The 19,845-nt window shown below is 68.8% G+C and overlaps 4 protein-coding genes across 4 annotated transcripts; 1 reads left to right on the top strand and 3 right to left on the bottom strand.

Moving 5' to 3' along the window:
* Nucleotides 1–808: 808 nt before the first annotated feature.
* On the bottom strand, nt 809–1,669 carry IER2 (immediate early response 2). Its single transcript, XM_021550219.2, has one exon. It carries the CDS (start codon nt 1,667–1,669, stop codon nt 809–811), a length of 861 nt encoding a protein of 286 aa, XP_021405894.2.
* A 2,849-nt stretch (nt 1,670–4,518) lies between these two features.
* NACC1 (nucleus accumbens associated 1) lies at nt 4,519–7,005 on the bottom strand. Its single transcript, XM_077787785.1, has 5 exons — nt 6,117–7,005; nt 5,618–5,794; nt 5,431–5,536; nt 5,242–5,339; nt 4,519–4,869 (listed from the first exon to the last, which is right to left on the bottom strand). Exons 1-5 carry the CDS (start codon nt 7,000–7,002, stop codon nt 4,610–4,612), a joined length of 1,527 nt encoding a protein of 508 aa, XP_077643911.1. The 5' UTR covers nt 7,003–7,005; the 3' UTR covers nt 4,519–4,609.
* A 1,368-nt stretch (nt 7,006–8,373) lies between these two features.
* Nucleotides 8,374–13,091, top strand: TRMT1 (tRNA methyltransferase 1). The gene is made up of 17 exons (XM_021550226.2): nt 8,374–8,467; nt 8,877–9,126; nt 9,333–9,388; nt 9,467–9,582; nt 9,683–9,870; nt 10,313–10,428; nt 10,497–10,609; nt 10,693–10,841; nt 10,919–11,002; nt 11,124–11,193; nt 11,274–11,408; nt 11,503–11,588; nt 11,869–11,977; nt 12,093–12,169; nt 12,266–12,385; nt 12,597–12,708; nt 13,009–13,091. The coding sequence occupies exons 2-17, from the start codon at nt 8,924–8,926 to the stop codon at nt 13,072–13,074; spliced, it is 1,800 nt and encodes a 599-aa protein (XP_021405901.2). The 5' UTR covers nt 8,374–8,467; nt 8,877–8,923; the 3' UTR covers nt 13,075–13,091.
* MAN2B1 (mannosidase alpha class 2B member 1) lies at nt 13,087–19,617 on the bottom strand. Its single transcript, XM_077787704.1, has 23 exons — nt 19,534–19,617; nt 19,096–19,198; nt 18,590–18,763; nt 18,063–18,256; nt 17,716–17,848; nt 17,157–17,299; nt 16,867–16,983; nt 16,706–16,788; nt 16,497–16,617; nt 16,327–16,405; nt 16,139–16,248; nt 15,928–16,035; nt 15,725–15,841; nt 15,453–15,644; nt 15,203–15,300; nt 15,003–15,120; nt 14,803–14,921; nt 14,622–14,723; nt 14,456–14,543; nt 14,286–14,366; nt 13,763–14,212; nt 13,337–13,439; nt 13,087–13,260 (listed from the first exon to the last, which is right to left on the bottom strand). Exons 1-23 carry the CDS (start codon nt 19,609–19,611, stop codon nt 13,133–13,135), a joined length of 3,039 nt encoding a protein of 1,012 aa, XP_077643830.1. The 5' UTR covers nt 19,612–19,617; the 3' UTR covers nt 13,087–13,132.
* Between the last annotated feature and the right edge of the window lie 228 nt (nt 19,618–19,845).

Raw genomic sequence — 19,845 nt, 5'->3', positions numbered from 1 at the left:
CACGAACCCTCACGGGCCCGGAGCCCCTCGTGACCCCCCGGTAACTCCGCGCCGCCCCTCGCGGGGAGCGCCTGGAGCTCCCAGCGGACCGGGGGGTTTCCCGGGTGGTCTCCCCGCCCCCGCGGCAGGTGCCGGATATTCCCCCCCCACCCCCGTGTCCCGCTCGGGTGGGAAACTGAAGCAGGAAGAGGCGCGGGGGAGGCCCAGGGGTCCGGATCCGCCCCACCCCGGTTCGGACCGAGCCGCCCCGACCCAGCAGAGGATTCCCCGAACACCCCCAAACCCCAGATTCCCGCTGTTCACCCCCCCCCCCCCGCCCCGAAATCGAGGAGGGGTCATGGGGACACAGCGACCCCCCCCCTCAACCTCCTTGGAGGCATCGACTGCACAAAAACCACTTTTATTTGATTAACAAAATAACAATTAAACACAATTAAGGAGGGGGTGAAGGCAGGGCCAGCCTGCAGCACCCCCCCCAAGCGCGATGGTCCCCGGGAGGGGAGGGAGTGCCCCACCGGGAGCCCCGAGAGTCCGTTCGTGTCCCGTTCCGTTCCACCGGAGCGGTCCGCACCAGTCTGGGGGCTCCCCGTTCCAGTTCCGCGTGTCCGGGGGATTCCAGAACCGGATCCACGTGTCCGGCGGGGATCCCCGTTAAGTTCCGTCAGTCCCGGGGCGTTCCAGAACCGGATCTGCGTGTCCGGGGGGGATCCCCGTTAAATTCCGTGTGTCCCGGGGGTTCCAGAATGGGATCCACGTGTCCAGGGTGGAGCCCCGTTAATGTCCGTGCGTCCAGGGGTCCGCGGAGGGCTCAGCACGCCCCGACAGCGCGGACCAGGAAGCCGAAGGCGGCTGCGGGCGGCCCCGAGCAGCGCCCGGGCGGCCCCGGGGGCAGCGGCGGCGCCTCCGCCTCGAGCCGTGCCCGTTTGCTCGGTACCGGCCCCCGGCCCGGTCCCGCCGAGCCGCTGCTGCGCCGCTTCTGCCCGGCCCGGGGAGCTCCGGTGGGCCGGGGAGGGCCGGGGGCAGTGCTCGGGGGCTCCCAGCTCGCGGCACGGGGGTCCGCGGTCGGTAGGGAGTCCCGGTCCCAGTTCACGGGGTCCGGGGCGGGACGGAGCTCCGCGGTTGGTGGGGCCAGGCTGTCACCGGCTGCGGGGCTCGGGGGGTCCTCGGTCGGTCGGCCGGGGGGGCATCCCCGGTGCCATTCACTGCGGGGGGCTCCGCTCGGTAGGGTCGGGTGGTCGCCGCTCCAGTGCCTGAGGGGGTTCCCTCGTTCCTCCTCGGTCCGGGGGCTCGGAGTGTTCGGGCACCGCGGGTCTCCGCTCGGGTCGGTCCAGGCGCTCGGTCTGTCCGCGCTCGGCGTGTTCGGGCACCGCGGGTCTCCGCTCGGGTCGGTCCAGGGGCTCGGTCTGTCCGCGCTCGGCGTGTTCGGGCACCGCGGGTCTCCGCTCGGGTCGCTCCCCGCTTCGGGGGTCGCTCCGCTCGCCGCGGCCCCAGCCAGCTCCGGCCCCGGGAGGGTCTCGGCGGCGGCTCGGGCGCTCAGGTAGCGGTGGCGGGCGGCGCGGACGAGCAGCGAGAGCTGCAGGCTCCGGTGCAGGCGGAGCCCGCCCCGCCGCAGCCGGCAGCGGTACAGCTTCCACACCGACACCGTCAGCAGCCGCTGCGCCTCCTCCATAGCGTCCCCGCTCCGAGTGCTCCAGGACGGCCCCGCCGCGCTTCTTGTACCGGCCTGACCCCCCCGCGGCCCCCCCCGCCACCGCATCCGGCCCCGCGGCGGCTCCGGGACCGCCCCGGCCCCCCCCGCCTCCGCCACCGCATCCGGCCCCGCGGCGGCTCAGCCGCGTCTCGGTGGCGCCGGGAACGGAAACGGGGCCGGGGGAACTCCGTGCCCCAATGGGGAGCTGGAATTCCCGTGGAGCGGGGTGGGGGGGTGTCTGTATCCCCCCACATGGATTTGGGGTCCCTGTGAAAATTCGGGGGGGGAGGATTAAGGTTAGGGACCCCCGAGGTGGAGTCCTCCCCGTGGTTTGGGGGGGGTCCGTGCGCTCCCCGCCATGGGCTGGGGGGGTCCTGGGTCCCCCCCCACACTCCGAGGTGGGGGGACCCCCGTGGATCGGGGATATCCGCTGCCCCCCCCGCCCAGGCTTGAGGGATCCCTGTGTCCCTCTCATGTGTTTGGAGGGTCCCTGTGCCCCCTCCCACGTGTTTGGGGGGGTCCCTGTGCCCCTTCCCGTGTGTTTGGGGGGGTCCCTGTGCCCCTTCCCGTGTGTTCGGGTGTCCCCCGTGCCCCGTCCCGTGTGTTTGGGGGGGGTCCCTGTGCCCCTTCCCGTGTGTTTGGGTGTCCCCCGTGCCCCGTCCCGTGTGTTTGGGGGGGGTCCCTGTGCCCCCTCCCGCGTGTCTGGGGGTCCCTGTGCCCCTTCCCGTGTGTTTGGGGGGGTCCCTGTGCCCCTTCCCGTGTGTTTGGGGGGGTCCCTGTGCCCCTTCCCGTGTGTTTGGGGGTCCCTGTGCCCCTTCCCGTGTGTTTGGGGGTCCCTGTGCCCCCTCCCGCGTGTTTGGGGGGGGGTCCCCGTGCCCCCTCCCGTGTGTTTGGGGGTCCCTGTGCCCCCTCCGGTGTGTCTGGGGGTCCCCCGTGCCCCCCCGCCCCTTACCGGGGATCCCCCCTCCGTTTCCATGCCCAAATTAGGGCAGCGCTGACGCCACGGGAAGGGGGCGGAGAGCGGCGGGTGAGGGGCGGGGGCGGCGCTTCCGCATCCCAAAAAAGGGGGGAAGGGGCGGGGCCGGCCCCGCACGCCCCCCACCCCCCCGGGCCGGTTTTGGGGCTCGGCGGCCGCGGCTGTTACAAACTCTGTGTTTATTTTCACTATTCACACGCTCCCTCGCGCCCAACAGCAGTTCATGTGCAACCTCCAGCGTCGGGGGGGCTCGGGGGGGGCGATCCTGGGGTTTCTGGGGGGGTCCTGGTGGGTCTGGGGGCGCTCCAGAAGGGCCCCTGGGGGGTGTCCGGGGAGAGGGGGTGGGGATGGGTGGTCTTGGCACTTCATTACACAGGACAGACACTGAAGGGGGGGTCCCCGGGGGGGGGGGCGGGGGAAGCCAAGCACGGTTTTGGGGGGGGTCCATGCTGCCGAGCCGCCGCTGCGCCCCCCCCCCTCAAATTCTGTACAGCAAAGAGAAGAGAAAGGGGCGAACAAAGAGCTGGACCCCGTTTTTGGGGAGGGGAGGGGGGGACAGCAAGGAGAACCCACCTCCCCCCCCCCGCAGGCGCCGGCAGAACTTGTCATAAAAAGGGGAAACTGAGGCACAGGGATGAGAGAGGAGAATTGGGAACCCAGGTGGGGGCGGGGGGAGGTTTGGGTTTGGGGGGGTCCCTGTGCCCCCACCCCGTGCTGGGGGGGGGAGGGGGGGTCAGCGGAGACGCGGAGGGAGCCCAGGGGAGGGGCAGGTAAGGCACTTGACCAAAAGTCAGGAGACCTGGGGGAGACGGTGGGGGGGACACCTGGGACATCTCCCAGCACCCCCCAAGGCTGAGTGGGAGTGGGGAGGCTCCTGGTGACACCCTCCCCCCTCCCCCCAGTCCTGGGGTGGTTCTCACCAAACTGTGCCTCAGTTTCCCCTTCGGAGCGAAGCCGGAGCAAAGCCCTGGTGGGGGAGACGGGGGGTCCCCATGTCCCCCCACCCAGGGTGTCCCTATCCCTCCCCGCCCCGGGTCACACACAGTGTCCCCCCCCGAGGACAGACCCCAGTGGGGGGGGGAGCAATAAGTGGGACCCCTCCCAGTTTGGCAGTCCTGGCTCCTTTGCGGTGGGGAGGGGGAACACAGACAGGTGATGCCCCCCCCTCGTGACACACACCTGGGGACACACATGGACAGGTGACGTGGGCGGGGGGGCAGAGGTCACCTGGGGACACTCCAGCCCCGGGGGGGTGGGGGGACACATGCGGGGCGCTGCCCAGAGCGATGGGGGTCCCTGGGGGGGCAGGGGGGACACAGGACAGAGGGGACACGGGGGAGGGACACAGGGGGGGACACGGGGGGACACACATGCGGGTGCCTGCAGGGACGGTGGCCCTGGAGGGGAATGCGGGGGGTACACGTGGGGGGGTCCTGCGGGGGCACAAGACCCCAGGCCCCACCCCCGAATGCTGGGGGGGGTGGGGGGCAGCTGCGCTTGTGCCGAGAGGCTGCCATCCCCCCCCTCCAAAAAACCCCAAATTCTGGTGGGGGAGGGTGGGACAGGACCCACCGGGGCCTTGCTGTGGGGTCTCTGCCCCTGAGGGGGGGTCCCTGCCCCTGAGGGGTCACTTCAGGGGGGGTCCCTGCCCCTGGGAGTGCCCATCTGGGTTGGAGGGGTCCCTAAACCACACGGGTCCCTTGCTGGTGGGACCCTGTCCCCTTTTTGTGGGGGGGGCAGGGGGGGATCCCTTCATCCTCACGGGGTCCTCACTGGAGGGTCCTGGGGGGTCCCTATGCCCTCACTGGGGGGTGGCCCTGTCTGGGGGGGTCCCTACTCCTACTGGGGGTGGGGTGGGGGCATCGCTCTGCACCCCCAGTTTAGGGTCGAGTTCCCTCCCTGCTCGGGGCACATCCCCAAGGGTGGGCTCGGGGCTGGGGGGGTCACTGCAGCCCCTCCCCTGCAGGCCCCCCCTCGGGCTCGGGGCCTCCCGCCTCGAAGGGGGGCTCGGGGCCCATGATGTCGGGCTCCAGCTTGCCGGTGTCGTTGATGAAGGAGGTGTAGGAGTCGCCCTCGGCCATCAGCAGCTTCAGCTTGGGGATCCAGCTCTTGCGCACCACGCGCCGCGCGTTGGTGCACATGTCGGCCGCGATGGCGTTCATCTCACTCTCCTTGAAGTTGGGAGCGAAGTTCTGGCAGTAAACTGGGGTTGGGGGGGACACACACATGAGGACGGGGTTGGGGGGAGCCAGGGACCCCCGAGTTTGGGTTGGGTGGGAAACGTGGGGTGGTGCTTCGGTGGTGTCACCTTAGTGCTCCTCTGGGGTGCTTCTGTGCTCTCTCTGGGGTCCCTTCCATCCCACCTTGTCCCCTCCCTGACGTCACTCCTATACCCTCTCTGGGTCTCTCCTGTCCCACTCTGTCCCCCCTGGTGTCCCTCCTGTCCCCCTTATCCCCTCCCTGTCCCCCCCGTCCTTTACCCCCATTCTCTGCCATCCCCTCTCCCCTTCTCCCCCCTCTTGCCTGGTCAGAGCCCCCCCAGCCCCCGGGGGTTCCCTCCGTGCCCCCCACTCACACTTGACCGCGTGCAGCACCCGGCTGTCCAGTGGCTTCCTGCTGGGGTCGTTGGTGGACGAGCGGATCCCGGTCCCGCAGCTGTTGGCCAGCGTGTTCCTGCAAGGAGGCACAAAACCCGAGCTGAACCCCCGCCAAAAAAAACCCCAAAACGCTTCCAGACCCCAGTTTGGGGTGGGGGGCCGCTCACCGGTCGAAGAAGGAGGCGAGCAGGCGGCGCAGCAGCACCTTGTGCCGCGTGCCCGCGCTGACGTGGCAGTTCATCAGCTGCGCCCGTGTGATGTACACGTTGGTACCTGGGGAGGGGGCACACGGGGGGTCAGCAGGGACCCCCGAAACCCCGCGGGGATCTCCCCCCACCCTGCCCGCCGCCGTACCGGTGACGAGCTCCAGCTTCTCGGCGGGGTCGCCCTCGTCGTAGAGCTTGGGGTGGCAGCGGTTGCCGATCTGGGTGACGAGCTCGGCCGGCAGCGACGCCAGGTCCTGGCGCAGGCGGGCACGGGCCCGGGGCTCTGGGGGGGGCTGCTCGGGCAGGGCCTCCACCTTCTCTGTGGCTGGGGGGGCACGGGGGGACATGGGGACATGGAGATGGACCCACAGGCGCTGGGGGCAGGGGATGTCTGGGGAGGGGCAGCTCTTTTTGGGAGTCCCTGGAGTGTTGGAACCACCCCTGAGGGGGTCACAGGTGCCCCCCAGGAGTGTTGGGGCCACGCCTGAGGGGTCACAGGTGCCCCCCTGAGAGTTGGGGCCACCCTTGAAGCTCCTGGGGGGGGGGTGACACACTAAAAGGGGGGCACACAGAACCCACCGGGCCACGCCCACATTCCAACCACACCCCAAACAGGGCGGGGCCTCCCCAGAGCCACACCCCCTCACCTGCGGGCCCCACGTTCATCATGCTGTACATGGTGTACATGTTACAGATCTGCCGGTATTGCTCGTCTGAGCCTTCCTCGCCCGCGTCCTCCTCCTCATCCTCCTCGTTGTGGAACGAGCCGGGGCTGTCGCTGGTGTAGGCGCTGGACGTGCCCCCGGGGCTGGTCTGGTCTGCAGCCGTGCCGGGCGCCGGGGCGGGCGCCGGGGCCGGGGCCGCACCGCCGGCACCAGTCCCGGCGCCGGGCGGCTGCGGCGGGCGCGGCGCCGCCTCAGAGAATTTGGCCATTTTCCGGCTGCCGTTGCCGCCGGTGTCCTTGGCGGCGCCGTCCCAGAGGCGTTTGACCACGAAGGTGCACTGCACGCCGTCGGGCTCACCCTGCTCCGTCTTGACCCGCGACACCAAGGGCAGCGCGGCCGCCCAGCCCTGCGCCGCCGACGTCTGGGCCACTGGGCTCTGCGGCTCTGAGCCCGGCGTGTCGTCGCCGTGCAGGCCCTGCGAGTCGCAGCTGGGCGAGCTGACCTTGAGGAAGAACTCGGTGCCTTTCTCCATGATCTCCTGGATCTGCAGGAAGCCGGCCGTGTACATGAGCAGGAACTGGTCGCCCACATTCATGCTGAGGCGGCCGGTGTAGCAGAAGCTGAGGATCTGCTGGAAGGACTGGGGCTGCACGGCCGCCGGCAGCTCCACCACAGCGCTCTTGGAGCTGTGGAACAGGTCTCGGAAGTAGGAGCTGCTGGCAGCCAGCACGGCCCGGTGGGCTTTGAAAGCGTGGCCCTTGACCACCACGGAGACGTCGCAGAAGAGCCCCTGCAGGCGCTGCTCGTTCAGGCACTCCAGGATGCTGTTGCCGAAATTGGGGATCTCCATCTGCAGCGTCTGTGCCATGGCGGGGGCCGGGCGGGGGCTGCGGGGGCAATGGGGGGCAGGGACAGGGGACATTGGGGTGTGGGGACAGGGAATGGGGGGGGTATATCAGGGGACAGGGGACATTGGAGTGTGGGGGGACAGGGGCACAGGATGTGGGGGACACATGGGAACAGGGAATGGGGACAGAGAATTGGTTAACACAAGGAACCGGGGGGACACGAAAGAACAGGGACAGAGGAACAGGGCAGGGACACGAGGAGGGACAGAGGAAGGACAGGAGTCAAACAAAGTTCCCAGCCCGTGGTCACCCCCAAATCCTCCCCCTTAACCCCTCTCAGAACCCCCCCAGGAGAGGGGGTCCCTGCCAACCCAAGGGGGTTCTGAGGGGTCCACAGCCCTGGGACATTTTGGGGGGGGGCTGGGACCCCCGGGGGGGTGGTAAAGAACAAGTGGGCCGCAGGGTTTGGGGGGAAACACCCCCAAATTGGGGGATCAGGGGCTTAGGGCATAGGCGGGGGGGGGACCCTTCCAGCCCTCAGAAGGGAAATGGCGGGGGATCCCCCAGTCCGGGGAGCCCCAAATTCTGGGGGGGGTGGCGGTGAATCCCCCAGCTGGGGGAGGGAGAGGAGCAGAGAGACTCCAAAACACGGGGAGGGGGCATCAAAAGGGACCCCACTCCCTGGGCTGGGGACAGAGGAGACCCCCAGCCTCCCGCAGAGGAGGGGACAGGACCCCCGAGTCCTCCGAGGTCACAACGGAGGGAACCCAAATTTTTTTTCTGGGGGGGGGGTCCTTAAACCCCCAACCCAGGGGGGTCAGCAGCAGAGGGACCCCAATCCCCGCAGGGAGGGGGCACGGACACAGCAGACCCCCCATTCCCGGGAGCGGCAGCGGCGGCATCCCGGGAGAACCGGGGGATCCCCAGCGCGGGAGGCGCCGCAGGCCCGGGGGAACCGGCGGGGGTGGGGGAGGTTCACCGGGCCCGGTGCAGGAAGGAAGCGGCGGCGGGGAGCCGGTGCAAGGGGGCGGGGGGCGGGCTGGGGACGGGGCCGGGGGTCCCCGGCTTACCGGGGGCCGGGGGCGCTGCGCTGGGGCCGCGGCCGCTCCCGGTGCCGCTCCCGGTGCCGCTCCCGGTGCCGCCGCGCTCAGCGGCCATTCATTGTGCGGCAGGCGCGACCAGCCGAGCGCCGAGCGCGCCGCCCGCGCCTGCGCGACCAGCCGAGCGCCGAATCATCCACCCCCGCCTCCAGCTGCCCGCGCAGAGCTCGAGGGGCGGGGACACAGAAAACGCGCGGGCGAGGCGAGGAGAACGCGCGGGGTCCTGACCCGCCGCGCCCCGCGGGCCGGGTCCGGCAGGATCGGTTTCTCGCCGCGCTGCCGGCGGGCACCCCAGCGGGATCGCGTTTGCCAGCGGCGGGCGGAGGATTCCGGACCCTGCGGAGCCGCCGGCGTCACGTGAGCAGCGCAACATGGCGGCGCCCATGTGAGGGGCGGCGCGAGGGATGCGCGGGGCGGCGCGCGCGGGTGAGGGACGGGGGGGGACAGCGGGGGACCGGGGGGACACGGACAGGACCGGGGGACACGGACAGGACCGGGGGACACGGGAGGACACCCCGGGATGGCATCCGCAGGGGGCGGGTTGAGCCCCCCTGCCCTGCCCCGCGCCACGTGCTGGGGGGGCGGGGGGCGGTGCGACGGTCCCGTTTTGGTGGGGAGGGGAGAGGACACGGAACCCCCGTGACAAAAGGGAGAGCTTCCCCCCACCCGTTCCCCTCCTCTTCCTCCCCTTTTCCCGCCCTCCGGGGCCGACCCGAATTCCGCCGTTTTCCCCCCAAAACCGCTCCGGTGCTGCCGTACCCTTCCCGTGACCCCCTACCCCCCCCCGCGAACAGCCGCCGCGCTCAGGACTCTCTGCAGACGCCCCCAGGTGCCCCCCACCATGGACGGCGCTTCCCCCAACGGCTTGGCGACGCTGCCGAGCTCGGGGGCGACCCAGGAGGGCTCGGCGGGACCCCCCCAAAGCGAGGGGGCCGCCCCCGGTAGCGGCGAGACGCTGATCACCGAGGGCCGGGCCACCATCGTCTTCCCCAGCGCCAACGAGGTGTTTTACAACCCCGTGCAGGGCTTCAACCGCGACCTCACGTGAGCCGGGGGGCTGGGGAGGGGTCTGGCGAGGCTTGGGGGAGGCTGGGGGGTCCTGTGGTGGTTCTGGGGGCGTTTGGGGAGCTCTGGGGAGGGCCCTGGGGGGGTCCTGGGGTGGTTTCGGGGTTCAGGGCTGCCCTGGAGGGGGTTTTGGGGTGTCATCCCCCTCCCCGGGGTATCCCTGACCCCCCCTTCCCCCTCCCCAGCTGTGCTGTCCTGACAGAATTCGCTCGGCTCCAGCTGCGCCCCAAAGGAATTCAGGGTACGGCAGCTTTGGGGGGATCCTCATCCACCCCCCAGACCCCTTTTTGGAGGTCCCTCACCCCCGCCTCTTTTCTAGTCATCCTTCCAGGCGAGGAGGAGCTGGGGGAGAGCCCCCAAAGCCCCCCCGAGGCCGGGGACCCCCCAACAGTCCCTGAGACCCCGCGGACAGCGCGGCCAGGAGAGCCCTGCGAGGTGGGGGAAGGGTCTGGGAGATTTGGGGGGAATCCCGGGCACCCCCTGACCCCCCCGGCGGGGTTTTGGGGTTCCCTAACCCCCCCTGTGCCCCCCCCAGGGGGGGCTGCGGGTGCTGGAGGCGCTGGCGGCCTCGGGGCTGCGCTCCGTGCGCTTCGCCCGGGAGGTGCCGGGGCTCGGGGCCGTGGTGGCCAGCGACTGCTCCCCGCGGGCAGCTGAGCTGATGGCCCGCAACGTGGCCCGCAACGGCGTCGGGGCGCTGGTCACGCCCCGGCTGGCTGATGCCAGGTGAGCCCAAAGCCCAGATTGGGATCATTCCAGGTGACCCCAAACCCAGATTGGGATCATTCCAGGTGACCCCAAACCCCATTGGGGTCACCAGGGACCCCAAACCCAGATAGGGATCTCACCAGTGACCCCAAACCCTGCTGGGAACAGGGCTGAACCCGCAGTGCTGCCCGGGGCTTTGGGGCTGTGCTGGGAGGTGTCCCCAGAGTGTCCCCATGGGCACCCCAATACCTGCCCCAGTTTGGGGTCTCTGGGGGGGGTCCCCACAACCCTTTTGCCCCCAGGAACTGATCCCGATGTTCCCAAGCGGCATCAGGGACCACCCTGCCCCACAAGCTGGGACCACACTGAGGGGGTCACCAAGGCTAGGGGTTTCCTGGGGGGACCCCAAAGAGGTGCTGAGGGTCCAGGGGGGCTGCGGGGACCCCCCGTGTTCCCCCAGGATGTTGATGTACCAAAGCAAAGCCCAGCGGGAACCGTTTGACGTCATCGATCTGGACCCCTACGGGAGCCCCGCGCCCTTCCTGGATGCGGCTGTGCAGGCCGTGAGCGAGGGGGGTGAGTCTGGGGGGCTCTTGGGGACCCCCCCAAACCCCCCCAGGCCCCCCTGAACCCGGATTTGCCAGGGCTGCTGTGCGTGACCTGCACAGACATGGCGGTGATGGCCGGCAACAGCGCCGAGACCTGCTACAGCAAGTACGGCGCCGTGTCCCTCAAGGGCAAATTCTGCCACGAGATGGTCAGTGCTGGGGGGGGTCCCCTGTCCCCGGGGGAGGTTCCAGGGGGTGTCCCATGTCCCCTGTCCCTTCTGTCCCCTGCCAGGCCCTGCGGATCATCCTGCACAGCCTCGACCTCCGAGCCAACTGCTACCAGCGCTTCGTGGTGCCGCTGCTGTCGGTCAGCGCCGACTTCTATGTGCGCGTCTTCGTCAGGGTCTTCACGGGCCAGGCCAAGGTCAAGGCTTCGGCCAGGTGAGGAGGGGTCCCCCCGGGGTGTTTGGGGGGTCTCTGTGCCCCCCCAGAGCCGCTCTGACCCCGTTTCCCCACAGCAAGCAGGCGCTGGTGTTCCACTGCGTGGGGTGTGGCTCACACCACCTGCAGCGTCTGGGCAGGGCCACGAGCCACGGCAACGGGTACGGCTCCCCCCTCCCCCTGCCCTCTGAGCGATTCTGGGGCTCCTCGAGACCCTTGGGGGGTCCCCACGATTCTTTTGGGGGCGGGGGGGGCCTGTGACCACGTCTCTTCCTTCTCCAGCTTCAAGTACAGCGCAGCCACAGGGCCGCCCGTGGGTCCCACCTGCGAGTTCTGCCAGCAGCGTCACCAGGTGTGCACGGCCCCCCCGCCCCCCCCCACCTCAGCACTCCCAAATGGGGCCCTGAACCCCCTTTTTTTCTCCTTCTAAAGGTGGGGGGCCCGGTGTGGGCTGAGCCCCTGCATGACCCCGCCTTCGTGGAGGGGATGCTGGCGGCACTGGAGCGAAGCCCCGGGCGCTTCTCGACGGAGCCGCGCATGCGGGGGATGCTGAGCGTCATCGCCGAGGTGACACAGAACACCCCAATTGTGGGGACACCCCAGCTGTGGGGACGTCCCAGCTGTGGGGCTGGCCATGACTGTGGGGCTGCTTTTGGGGCAGGAGCTGAGCGATGTCCCCCTGTACTACACCCTGGACGGGCTGAGCAGCACCATCCGCAGCAACACGCCTTCCCTGTTGCAGCTCAGGTAGGGACCCCCAAAGCCCCTCAGGTACTCCCAAACCTCTTTATGGACCACCTAAACGTCCTCCGGGACCCTCAAACCCCTTTAGGGGAACTGCAGACCCTGTCCTGGGTCCCCCAAACCCCTTCAGAGACCCTCAAATTCCCTCAAGGACCCCCCAGACCCTTTCAGTGACTCCCTCCAAAGCTCCTTGGGGACCCCAAATCCCTTTAGGCAGCACCTAAACCCCCTAAGGGACTCCCAAACCCCATCCTGGCCCCCCCAAACCCCTCTGTTCCCCCAGGTCGGCCCTCCTGCATGCGGGGTTCCGGGTCTCGCTGTCCCACGCCTGCCGCAACGCCGTCAAGACGGACGCGCCGCCGGCTGTGCTCTGGGACATCATGCGCTGCTGGGTGAGGAGGGGGCTTGGGGATGCCTCCCCATGCTCGAGGGGGCTGAACCCCATTTCCCTACCTCCCCTTCCCTACTTTTTCCCCCTTTTTCCCAATTTTCCCCACTTTTTCCCAGGCCAAGCTCCACCCGGTGAAATGGGAGCGGCTCCCAGACTCCAGCCCAGCCGCCCGGATCCTCGCGGTGGAGCCCACGTAGGACCCTCAGCGTGAAGTGGGGTTTGGGGGGGTACCCCAGATCCCCCCAAAATCCCTGATCCCCCCTCCCCTCCCCTTTACCCCCCATCCCAGGCTCCAGGCTTCCTTCACCCTCCACGAGGATGCCAACCCCAGCTCCCGGAAGCGCGGCTTGAAGCGATTCCCAGAGAACCCCGAAGCTTTTTGGGGTCCGAAGGCCAAGGCCAAGCCAGGGTGAGGCCTGGGGCGGCTGCTTTGGGAGTCCAGGTGCTCCCCACCCTTCTCAAGGGGGACATTCCCCCCTTTTTTCACTCGAGGTGGGGCATAAACCCAGCTAAAAAAGGGGAAGGGGTGAATCCTTAGCTCCATCCTTTTTGGGGGAGGTGCCCCTCACCCTCTCCCCTTTTTGGGGGGATGGTCCCCAGCTCATTCTGGGCCTTTCCAGGGGGGGCATCGCCCCTTCCCTGCAGGAGAAGCGGGAGCGGCTCCAGAACAAGCGGACGCAGCGGCCGGATGGGGCTGGGCTGAAACAATTCCCCTGCAAACGCTTCAAGGAGGTGGGGAGGGGGCCCCAAAATATAGTGGGGAGGGGTCCTCAAAGTAAAGAGGGAATCCCTAAAATATCCAAGGGGAGTGTGGGAATGGGGACGGCAGTCCAGGAAATAAAAAGAGAAAGGCTTTCAGAAAATAAAAAGGGGGCAGGGAGTTGGAATAAAGAGGGGGTGCCTGGAAATATGGGGAGGAGGATCTGGGAATTTGGAGGGATGTTCAGGAATAAGAAGCGGGGAGTCTGAACACAGCCGGGGAGTTTTGGGGCAGGTTCCAGCCCCCCCCCTTACTGTCCCCCACTCCAACAGGGCACTTGTCCCCAAGGTGAGAAGTGCTGCTACTCCCACGAGCCCGCCCCGACTGCTCCCCATTAAAGGACGTCTGACCAAAATTTCCTGGAGTTTTAATGGATTTTTTTGGGCAGGGGGTGGCTCAGGGCCCCCCCAGCCCCTCCTGGAGCCCCTCGTAGCGCACGGAGGCCAGGAACGTGCGGATCTCCATTGGCTCCAGTGTCACATGCCGTGGGTCCAGCCAGGCCAGTGGCTGGGGTTTGGGGGTGCCTGGGGGGTAAGGAGGGTTGTGGTGGGGGGGTCTGAGGGCTGAGACCCCCCCCCCCCCGCCCAGAGCCCCCGGTACCTGTGACTGTGTTCCAGAGCAGGCGGGACACGCTGTGCAGGGGGATGTCCCCCCCCAGGGCCATCTCCTGCACTGAGGTGATTGTGAAAGCCGAGAAAAGAGTCTGGGGGTGGTGGAGGGGGCTGTCAGAGACACCCCCACCCCCCCCAAGAGCCACTCCAAATCCCCAGCCCAGGCTGGGGGGAGCAGGCAGAGACCCCCCAGACCCTCCCCAAGCCCACCCCAGGGGCTGCAGGAGGCTGAGCGAGGGAGTGGCACCCTGGGAGCCTTCCTTGATCCCCTGGAGCAGCCTCAGGACCCCCAAAACGGTCACCTGGCACAGGTGACGCCAGAACCCCTCACCTATCACAGGTGACTCCAAAGCCTCACCCCCTGCCCGTCAGTGCCCCTCAGACCCCCATTCCCCTGCAGGACCCCCATGCTGACCGTCAGGTCCACGCTGAGGGGCTGGGAGCCGTTGCGGCTCTCGCCGCGCTCGAACAGGTGCTCGAGGCGCAGCAGGACGGTGCCGGCGCCGCGCGGCTCCACCGTCAGCAGGTGCAGGCTGGGGGGCAGCGCCCGCCGCAGCCCTGAGAACTGCACAGAGGGACAGGCGGGTGAGCGCGGAGAGCGCGCCCCACTCACCTGGCGCGGATGACCCCACGCCCCCTCTCCACTCACCCAGCGCAGGCGAGGGCCCGGGCCGGGTGCCAGCACCACAGACGGTGGTGTCACCATCTCCTGTGCCCGTGGCCGGTGCTGGTCAGCCGCGGCCGCCGCGGTGTCCAGCAGCACCAGGTGCCGGCCCCGCACCACCAGGCCCCGCCCGTCGGCCCCTGGCTCGTCCAGCGGCTCCCCGAGCCCCCGGTTGTCGTCGTTCAGGAGCCGCCGGTGCACCTGGAGGGGACACAGGTGATGTGACAGGTGTCCCCTCCCTCAGGGTCACCTCCCCCAGGTGTGCCTGGCTCACCATGAGCTCCAGGGACCCGTCCAGGATGCTGCTGCCGCCCTGGGAGCGATCTGTCAGCACTGTCAGCTGCACTTTCTCGTCCTGCCCACGTGGGACAGGTGTGATGAGAGTGGGGCAGGGCCCAGGTGTTCCTTGCCCAGCCCCAGGGGTGCCCTTCCCAGCCCCAGTACCTTGATGAAGATCCGGGTGTTCACGGGGTAATAATTCCCTGCCACGGGCTCGCTCTGGCTCAGGTTCCAGGTGGGCCGGAAGTCACGCCTGGGGGAATCCGGGGGGGGATCACAGGGGTCCTGTGGAGCTCCTGGGGAATCCCGGGGGTCACCAGAGCCCCCTCACCTGCGCTCCAATACCTGGCGCCCGTTGGAGTCCGTGTAGAAGCGCCCGGCCGTGCGCAGCGGGGTCTCGAAGCGGCTGATGACCTCCTTGCCCAGCCCGTCCCTGGGGAGGCGGGACAGGAGGGTCACCAGGGCGTCTCCAGGGGAGGTCTGGAAGTCCCGAGACCCCTGCCTGGACTCACGCCACGGGGATGGGCCCCACAGTCCACTCCAGCTCCAGGTAGGGCTGCCCTGGGCGCAGCCGCAGCACCTGCGAGCACCACGCTGAGAAGTTCTGGTGCAGTTCCTGCACCAGCGCCGTCTGGAGGCACACAGAGACACTCGCTGACATCTGGAGATCCCCCCAAATCCAAAGGGGGACACCCCCAGGACCCCTGCCCACCTTGAGCAGGCGCGTGGCCGCGCGTTTGGCCACAGGGATGGGTGTGGACGTGTTGGGCCGGAAGATGTAAGCGCCCGAAGCCTGGGGGCTCAGCCCGTCCCCGGCGCTGGCGTTGTACCTGGGGGAGCCAGGGGAGCTTAGGGGGATCCCCCAGCTGGGGACGCCCCCCCATAATCCCCCGGGGGTGTCCCCAGACTCACCAGTAAAAGCTCTGGAAGACGGGCAGTGAGAAGCCCTTGGCCAGATTCTGGATCTCCAGCAGGTGCCCCGTGATGGGGTCAAACCGGATCCGCAGGTACTGGGGTGGGGGGGACACAGGTAGGTCGCCCCCTCCACCCCCCCTCCCCAGGCCACCCAGTCACCCCCCGGCTGGTTTAACTGGGAGCTGGGACTTGTCCTGCTCTGCCCAGCCAACCCCCAGATCCACGTCCCTCCCTGATGTCCCCTCACCTCGTTCTCGAGTTGTGGCTCTGGGTCCCCTGAGGGCCACCTGGGAGGCTCCCAGGGGGCCCCCGGGCTCAGCTGCTTCACCTCAAAGGTGCTGAACCCCAAGGGGGGGGCCCAGGCCTGGAACAGGAGCTCCCCTGGGGCCCCCCTGGTGCTGCCCCGCAGCCACCAGGTCACGCTGGACACCGGGACCACCTGGGGGGAGGTGAGGGGGTGCCAGTGGTCATGGGGTGGGGTTTGGTGGGTCCAGGTGGGCAAGGGAAGCCCAGGCTCACCTGGCTGGCCACGGGCTGGCCCTGAGGGTCGGTCACGGCATAGGAGGTGGCCCTGACTGGCAGGCGCACAGGCCAGGTCACGCCCCAGGCCAGGGGGTTGTAGAGGATCACAGTGAACTGGGGAGAGGTCACACAGTGAAGGGGGGTGTCAGTCCCTGGGGACCCCCGGAGCACCCCCCCAAAGCTCCCGACCAGGTGCTTACATGAGGAGTGCTCTCGCTGAGGGGGCACACGCTGATGTTGAGGGCGTTGCAGAAGATGAGGGGCTCCTTGGTGCCCCCCAGAATGGACAGGGCGTTGGCCACCAGCACCTGCCAGGGGTGGCCAGAATTTGGGGAGGGTCGCTGGGTCACCCCCAGCCCTGCCCTTGTCCCCCAAACCCCACCTGGACCCCCGGGCAGGGGTGGGGCTCACCTGGCAGCTGTCCCAGCCCTTGGCCAGCTGCCGGGCGTAGTCGTCGGCCACGTGCTGCCTCTCAGTGCCGGCCACGGCATCATGGTGCTGGGCCACAGCCACGGCCTCACCTTCGGGAGGGCAAAAGTGGGCGTCAGGGGGGTTTGGGGGTCCCCAGGTGCCCTCCAGATGTCCCCCAAGATACTCACGGAGCATGGAGCTGTCCCCAGGGCCGTAGGGACCGTCTCGTGCCGAGGGCCCAGCCAGAGCTTCCAGCTGGCTGCAGATCTGGGGGTCAGAACCGATGTCTGAGGGGGGGGTCCCTGCTGCCCCAGAGGGGGGTCCCCAAGACCTGGAGGGGTCCCCAGGTGCCCCCCACCTGCAGGAAGCCGCTGCTGAGCCGCTCGTAGCCCTTGAAGGCCGGGCGGCTGCTGAAGAAGCCGGTCCAGAACTGGTGGGGCCCGTCCGAATAGGGGAAGAAATCATCTGTCTTCAGGGGCCTGGGGGACACCCCAGCTGTCTGTCTGTCCATCTGTCTGTCCTGGCTGCCCCTCGGCCCCTCCCCTGTCCCTCGGCCCCACCCCTCACCAGGTGAGGTTGGCCCGGTGCAGCTCCCACAGGTAACAGGAGGGGGTGGAGTACAGGGCATGGACACGGCTGCCGTTGGCTTGCTGGGGACAGAGAGGGGGTCAGGGACAGCCCGGGGGGGCTTGGGGACACCAGGAGGTGTTTTGGGGACAGCCCCTCACCCGGGCGTTAGCGTGGGCAATGAGCTTGTCCAGATTCTTGAACCACAGGTGGGCATTCTCGTAGTGGAAGTCAGAGCCCATGGTCATCAGGATGTGGTTGGTGCGGTACTGCCGGGCCTGGGGAGGGGGACATGGCTTAGGACCCCTGCCCGGGGCACAGGGACAGCCAGGGACCCCTGGGGATCCCACCCCAGGGGGACAGGGACAGCCAGAACACCCATCCCAGGGGACGGGGACCTTTGGGTACCCCACCCTCGGGGATCCCAGCCCCCCTGTCCCCCTGGCAGGACCTGGGTGGCCGCGGCCTCCAGGAAGGAGGTGACCACGGTGTCCACGTTGCGCTCGGGGCCGTCGCCATCCACGACGGGGGGGTCGGTGCAGAGCTGGTCCCAGCACAGCCCCGCGGGGGGGTTGTACACGTTGGGCAGGATCCCTGGGGACAGTACTGTCACCTCCCCGGCCACCAGGGCCGGGGGGGACAGGGGACATGGCTGGGATGGGCAAAGGGGGAGAAACGGGAAGGGGACAGGAGGGAGGGGTCAGGGACACTGGGGGTGACAGGAGGGGTTGGGGACACCCCTGGGGACACCATGGGGACAGGAGGGGTTGGGGACACCCCTGGGGACAGGACTGGGACACTGGGGGTGGCATGGATAGGGACAGCGGGGTTGGGAACACTGGGATGATGTGGATGGGGACAAGTTGGGAGGGGCTGGGGTCAGTCCTGGGAGGGGATATGGGACAAAGCCTTGGGGAGGGATGGGAGGGGACAGGAGGGAGGGGGATAGGGGCAGTTCAGGGGTCACTGCGGGGGGACAGGGGGCAGTTTGGGGGCCCCAGGGGGGTCACCGGTGAAGATGTCAGCATGGGGGGGGGCCAGGCTCGTGCTGGCCCTCCAGAGCAGCTCCAGCTCCCGGTGCTGCAGCCGCACCCACTTGTCCTGGTGGTCCACACGGCCCACAAAGAGCCCATCGTAGCCCATCTGGGGGACACGGGGGTCATGGGGGGATTGTTGGGAATGCCAAAGGGGAGTTTGGGGGTGCTGAGAAGGTTGGGAGTGCCAGGGAAGGTTTTGGGGTGCAGGGGAAGATCTGGGGATCCCAAGGGTAATTTGGGGATCCCAAGGGTGATTTGGGGATGCAGGGGAAGCTCCAGGGAGGTCTGGGGATCCTAGGGATGCTCCGTGGGTGCCCCACCTGGGCGAAGGTGGCGGCCAGCTCGCGGGCGTGGCCGAAGGGGTCGATCTGCCAGGCCACGCGGGGCGTGCCGCAGGCCCCGAAGAGGCGGCGCAGGAAGCGCCGGCCCAGGGCCAGCTGCTCCAGGGCTCCCCCGTAGTGCGCCGCCGCCTCGTCGCTCATGCACCAGCCACCCCCCACCAGCTCCAGCCGGCCTGGGGGAGAGAGAGGGGCACACAGCCCCGAAATCCCCTCAGGGGACACCCCAGGCTTGGCTGCGCCCTGCCACCCACAATGGGGTGAGCCCCACATGGTCACAGAGAGCCCAGACCTCAGCCCAGGGTCCCAGTGATCCCCCCCCAGGGTCACCCATGTCCCTTTTAATGCCTCCCAGTCCCTCCCAGTGTCACCCATGCTCCTTTCAGTGCCCTTCAGTCCCTCCCAGTGCCCCCCAGTCCTTCCCAGTGCTCCTCCCAGTGCCCCAATGTCCCTCCCAGTGCCCCCATGACCCTCCCAGTGCCCCCCATGTCCCTCGCAGTGCCCCGTACCCTCTTGCACCAGCTCCCTGACCAGCCTGCGCGTGGCCTGGTCCTGCTGCCGCCACCAGCGCGCCAGGAATGCCACTTCAGCGTAGACGAAACGCCGTGAGGGGTTGGTGGCCAGCTGGGCCACCACCGAGTCCAGGATGTACTGGACCCCTGCGTGCTGGTCCCGGTTCCGCACTGGGGGGGCACAGCGGGCACTGGATCACCCCAAAACCTTGGCCTGGGCTGTGGGAACACTCGGGACTGGGGACACGGTGGCATCTTGGGGACAGGGGACATCCCCGGGGGGCGATCTGGGGGGTGCTGGCCCCCGGAGGGGACAGCGGGGACACACACAAAGTACCACATGACAAAGCCAGGGTGACGGCAGCCACAGGGGCCAGTGGGGTCACTCAATGTCCCTTTGCCGCGTCATCCCCACCCCCCCCAGCTGTCCCTCCCTCAGGTGACACCACCCCCACCTGCACAGCAGCCCTGGGGACGTCCCCTCCCCCGGTGTCCACACGCACCTCCATAGTAGTACTGGTCCACCGTCTTGAGCCAGCCCACGTCATCGTGCGAGTGCGGCACCAGGTGCACGTTCAGCATGTCCGGCCGGGTCGGGGGACACGACTGGGGGGATTCAGGGGGACTCGGACCGGGCTGGGCCCGCGGCACCCCCCGGGATCCCTCGGAACCCCCGGGATCCCCACCACCGCCGCCCCGGCGTGGCTGTTGAGCTCCGGAAGCGGTTGCAAAACCAATGCCCGCCAGTTCCCGTTTCCTCAGCGTCCCCAGCCCATCCCAGCGCCCCCAGTTCTCCCAGTTCCCGTTCCCTCAGCCCGCTCCGGTGCCCCCCTCAGCCCTTCCCGGTGTCCCCAGCCTATGTCAGCTCCCGTTACCCAGCCCCCCAGTCCCCGGGCAATCCCAGTGCCCCCAGCCCGTCTGTCCGGGGCTCCCCATCCCACCTGGTACCCACAGCCCGCGGCCGCCCCGCTCAGGAGCAGGAGCAGCAGCGGCAGCGCCACCGCCCCGGGCAGCGCCATGACACCCGCGCTCACGTGACCGAGCCCTCACATGACACGCGGGCTCGCCCCGACCGCACGCGGCAGCCAATAGTCGGCCGGGAAAAGCCGCTGTGGCCACGCCCCAGCCGCGCTCTGATTCGCTGCTGCTGCCCTAAGGGGTGGAGCGTAAGGGAGACTGCACGTGGAAGGCAGGGGCGGGAACGACAACAGACGGGAGCCAATGAAAAGGAGGAGCGGACGTGATTGACAGCT

Source organism: Lonchura striata, chromosome 21 (genome assembly GCF_046129695.1).
Source record: "Lonchura striata isolate bLonStr1 chromosome 21, bLonStr1.mat, whole genome shotgun sequence".
NCBI classification, from domain to species: domain Eukaryota; kingdom Metazoa; phylum Chordata; class Aves; order Passeriformes; family Estrildidae; genus Lonchura; species Lonchura striata.
Note: the sequence above shows the minus strand (reverse complement) of the source record. Positions and strands in the feature narration are given on the sequence as shown.

What these genes read in the sequence shown, in the direction of transcription:
- MAN2B1 (XM_077787704.1), bottom strand. Translation starts at nt 19,611, where the DNA reads ATGGCGCTGCCCGGGGCGGTGGCGCTGCCGCTGCTGCTCCTGCTCCTG. An exon ending in GCCAGCCCGTGGCCAGCCAG is followed by an intron (nt 15,645 to 15,724) that starts GTGAGCCTGGGC and finishes ACCTCCCCCCAG; the next exon opens with GTGGTCCCGGTGTCCAGCGT. An exon ending in ACGGGTCCCTGGAGCTCATG is followed by an intron (nt 14,213 to 14,285) that starts GTGAGCCAGGCA and finishes TGTCCCCTCCAG; the next exon opens with GTGCACCGGCGGCTCCTGAA.
- NACC1 (XM_077787785.1), bottom strand. Translation starts at nt 7,002, where the DNA reads ATGGCACAGACGCTGCAGATGGAGATCCCCAATTTCGGCAACAGCATC. An exon ending in GAAGCTGGAGCTCGTCACCG is followed by an intron (nt 5,537 to 5,617) that starts GTACGGCGGCGG and finishes CCCCCTCCCCAG; the next exon opens with GTACCAACGTGTACATCACA. An exon ending in GGTGCTGCACGCGGTCAAGT is followed by an intron (nt 4,870 to 5,241) that starts GTGAGTGGGGGG and finishes CCCCAACCCCAG; the next exon opens with TTTACTGCCAGAACTTCGCT.
- TRMT1 (XM_021550226.2), top strand. Translation starts at nt 8,924, where the DNA reads ATGGACGGCGCTTCCCCCAACGGCTTGGCGACGCTGCCGAGCTCGGGG. An exon ending in CCCCGGCTGGCTGATGCCAG is followed by an intron (nt 9,871 to 10,312) that starts GTGAGCCCAAAG and finishes GTGTTCCCCCAG; the next exon opens with GATGTTGATGTACCAAAGCA. An exon ending in TGCTGAGCGTCATCGCCGAG is followed by an intron (nt 11,409 to 11,502) that starts GTGACACAGAAC and finishes CTTTTGGGGCAG; the next exon opens with GAGCTGAGCGATGTCCCCCT.
- IER2 (XM_021550219.2), bottom strand. Translation starts at nt 1,669, where the DNA reads ATGGAGGAGGCGCAGCGGCTGCTGACGGTGTCGGTGTGGAAGCTGTAC.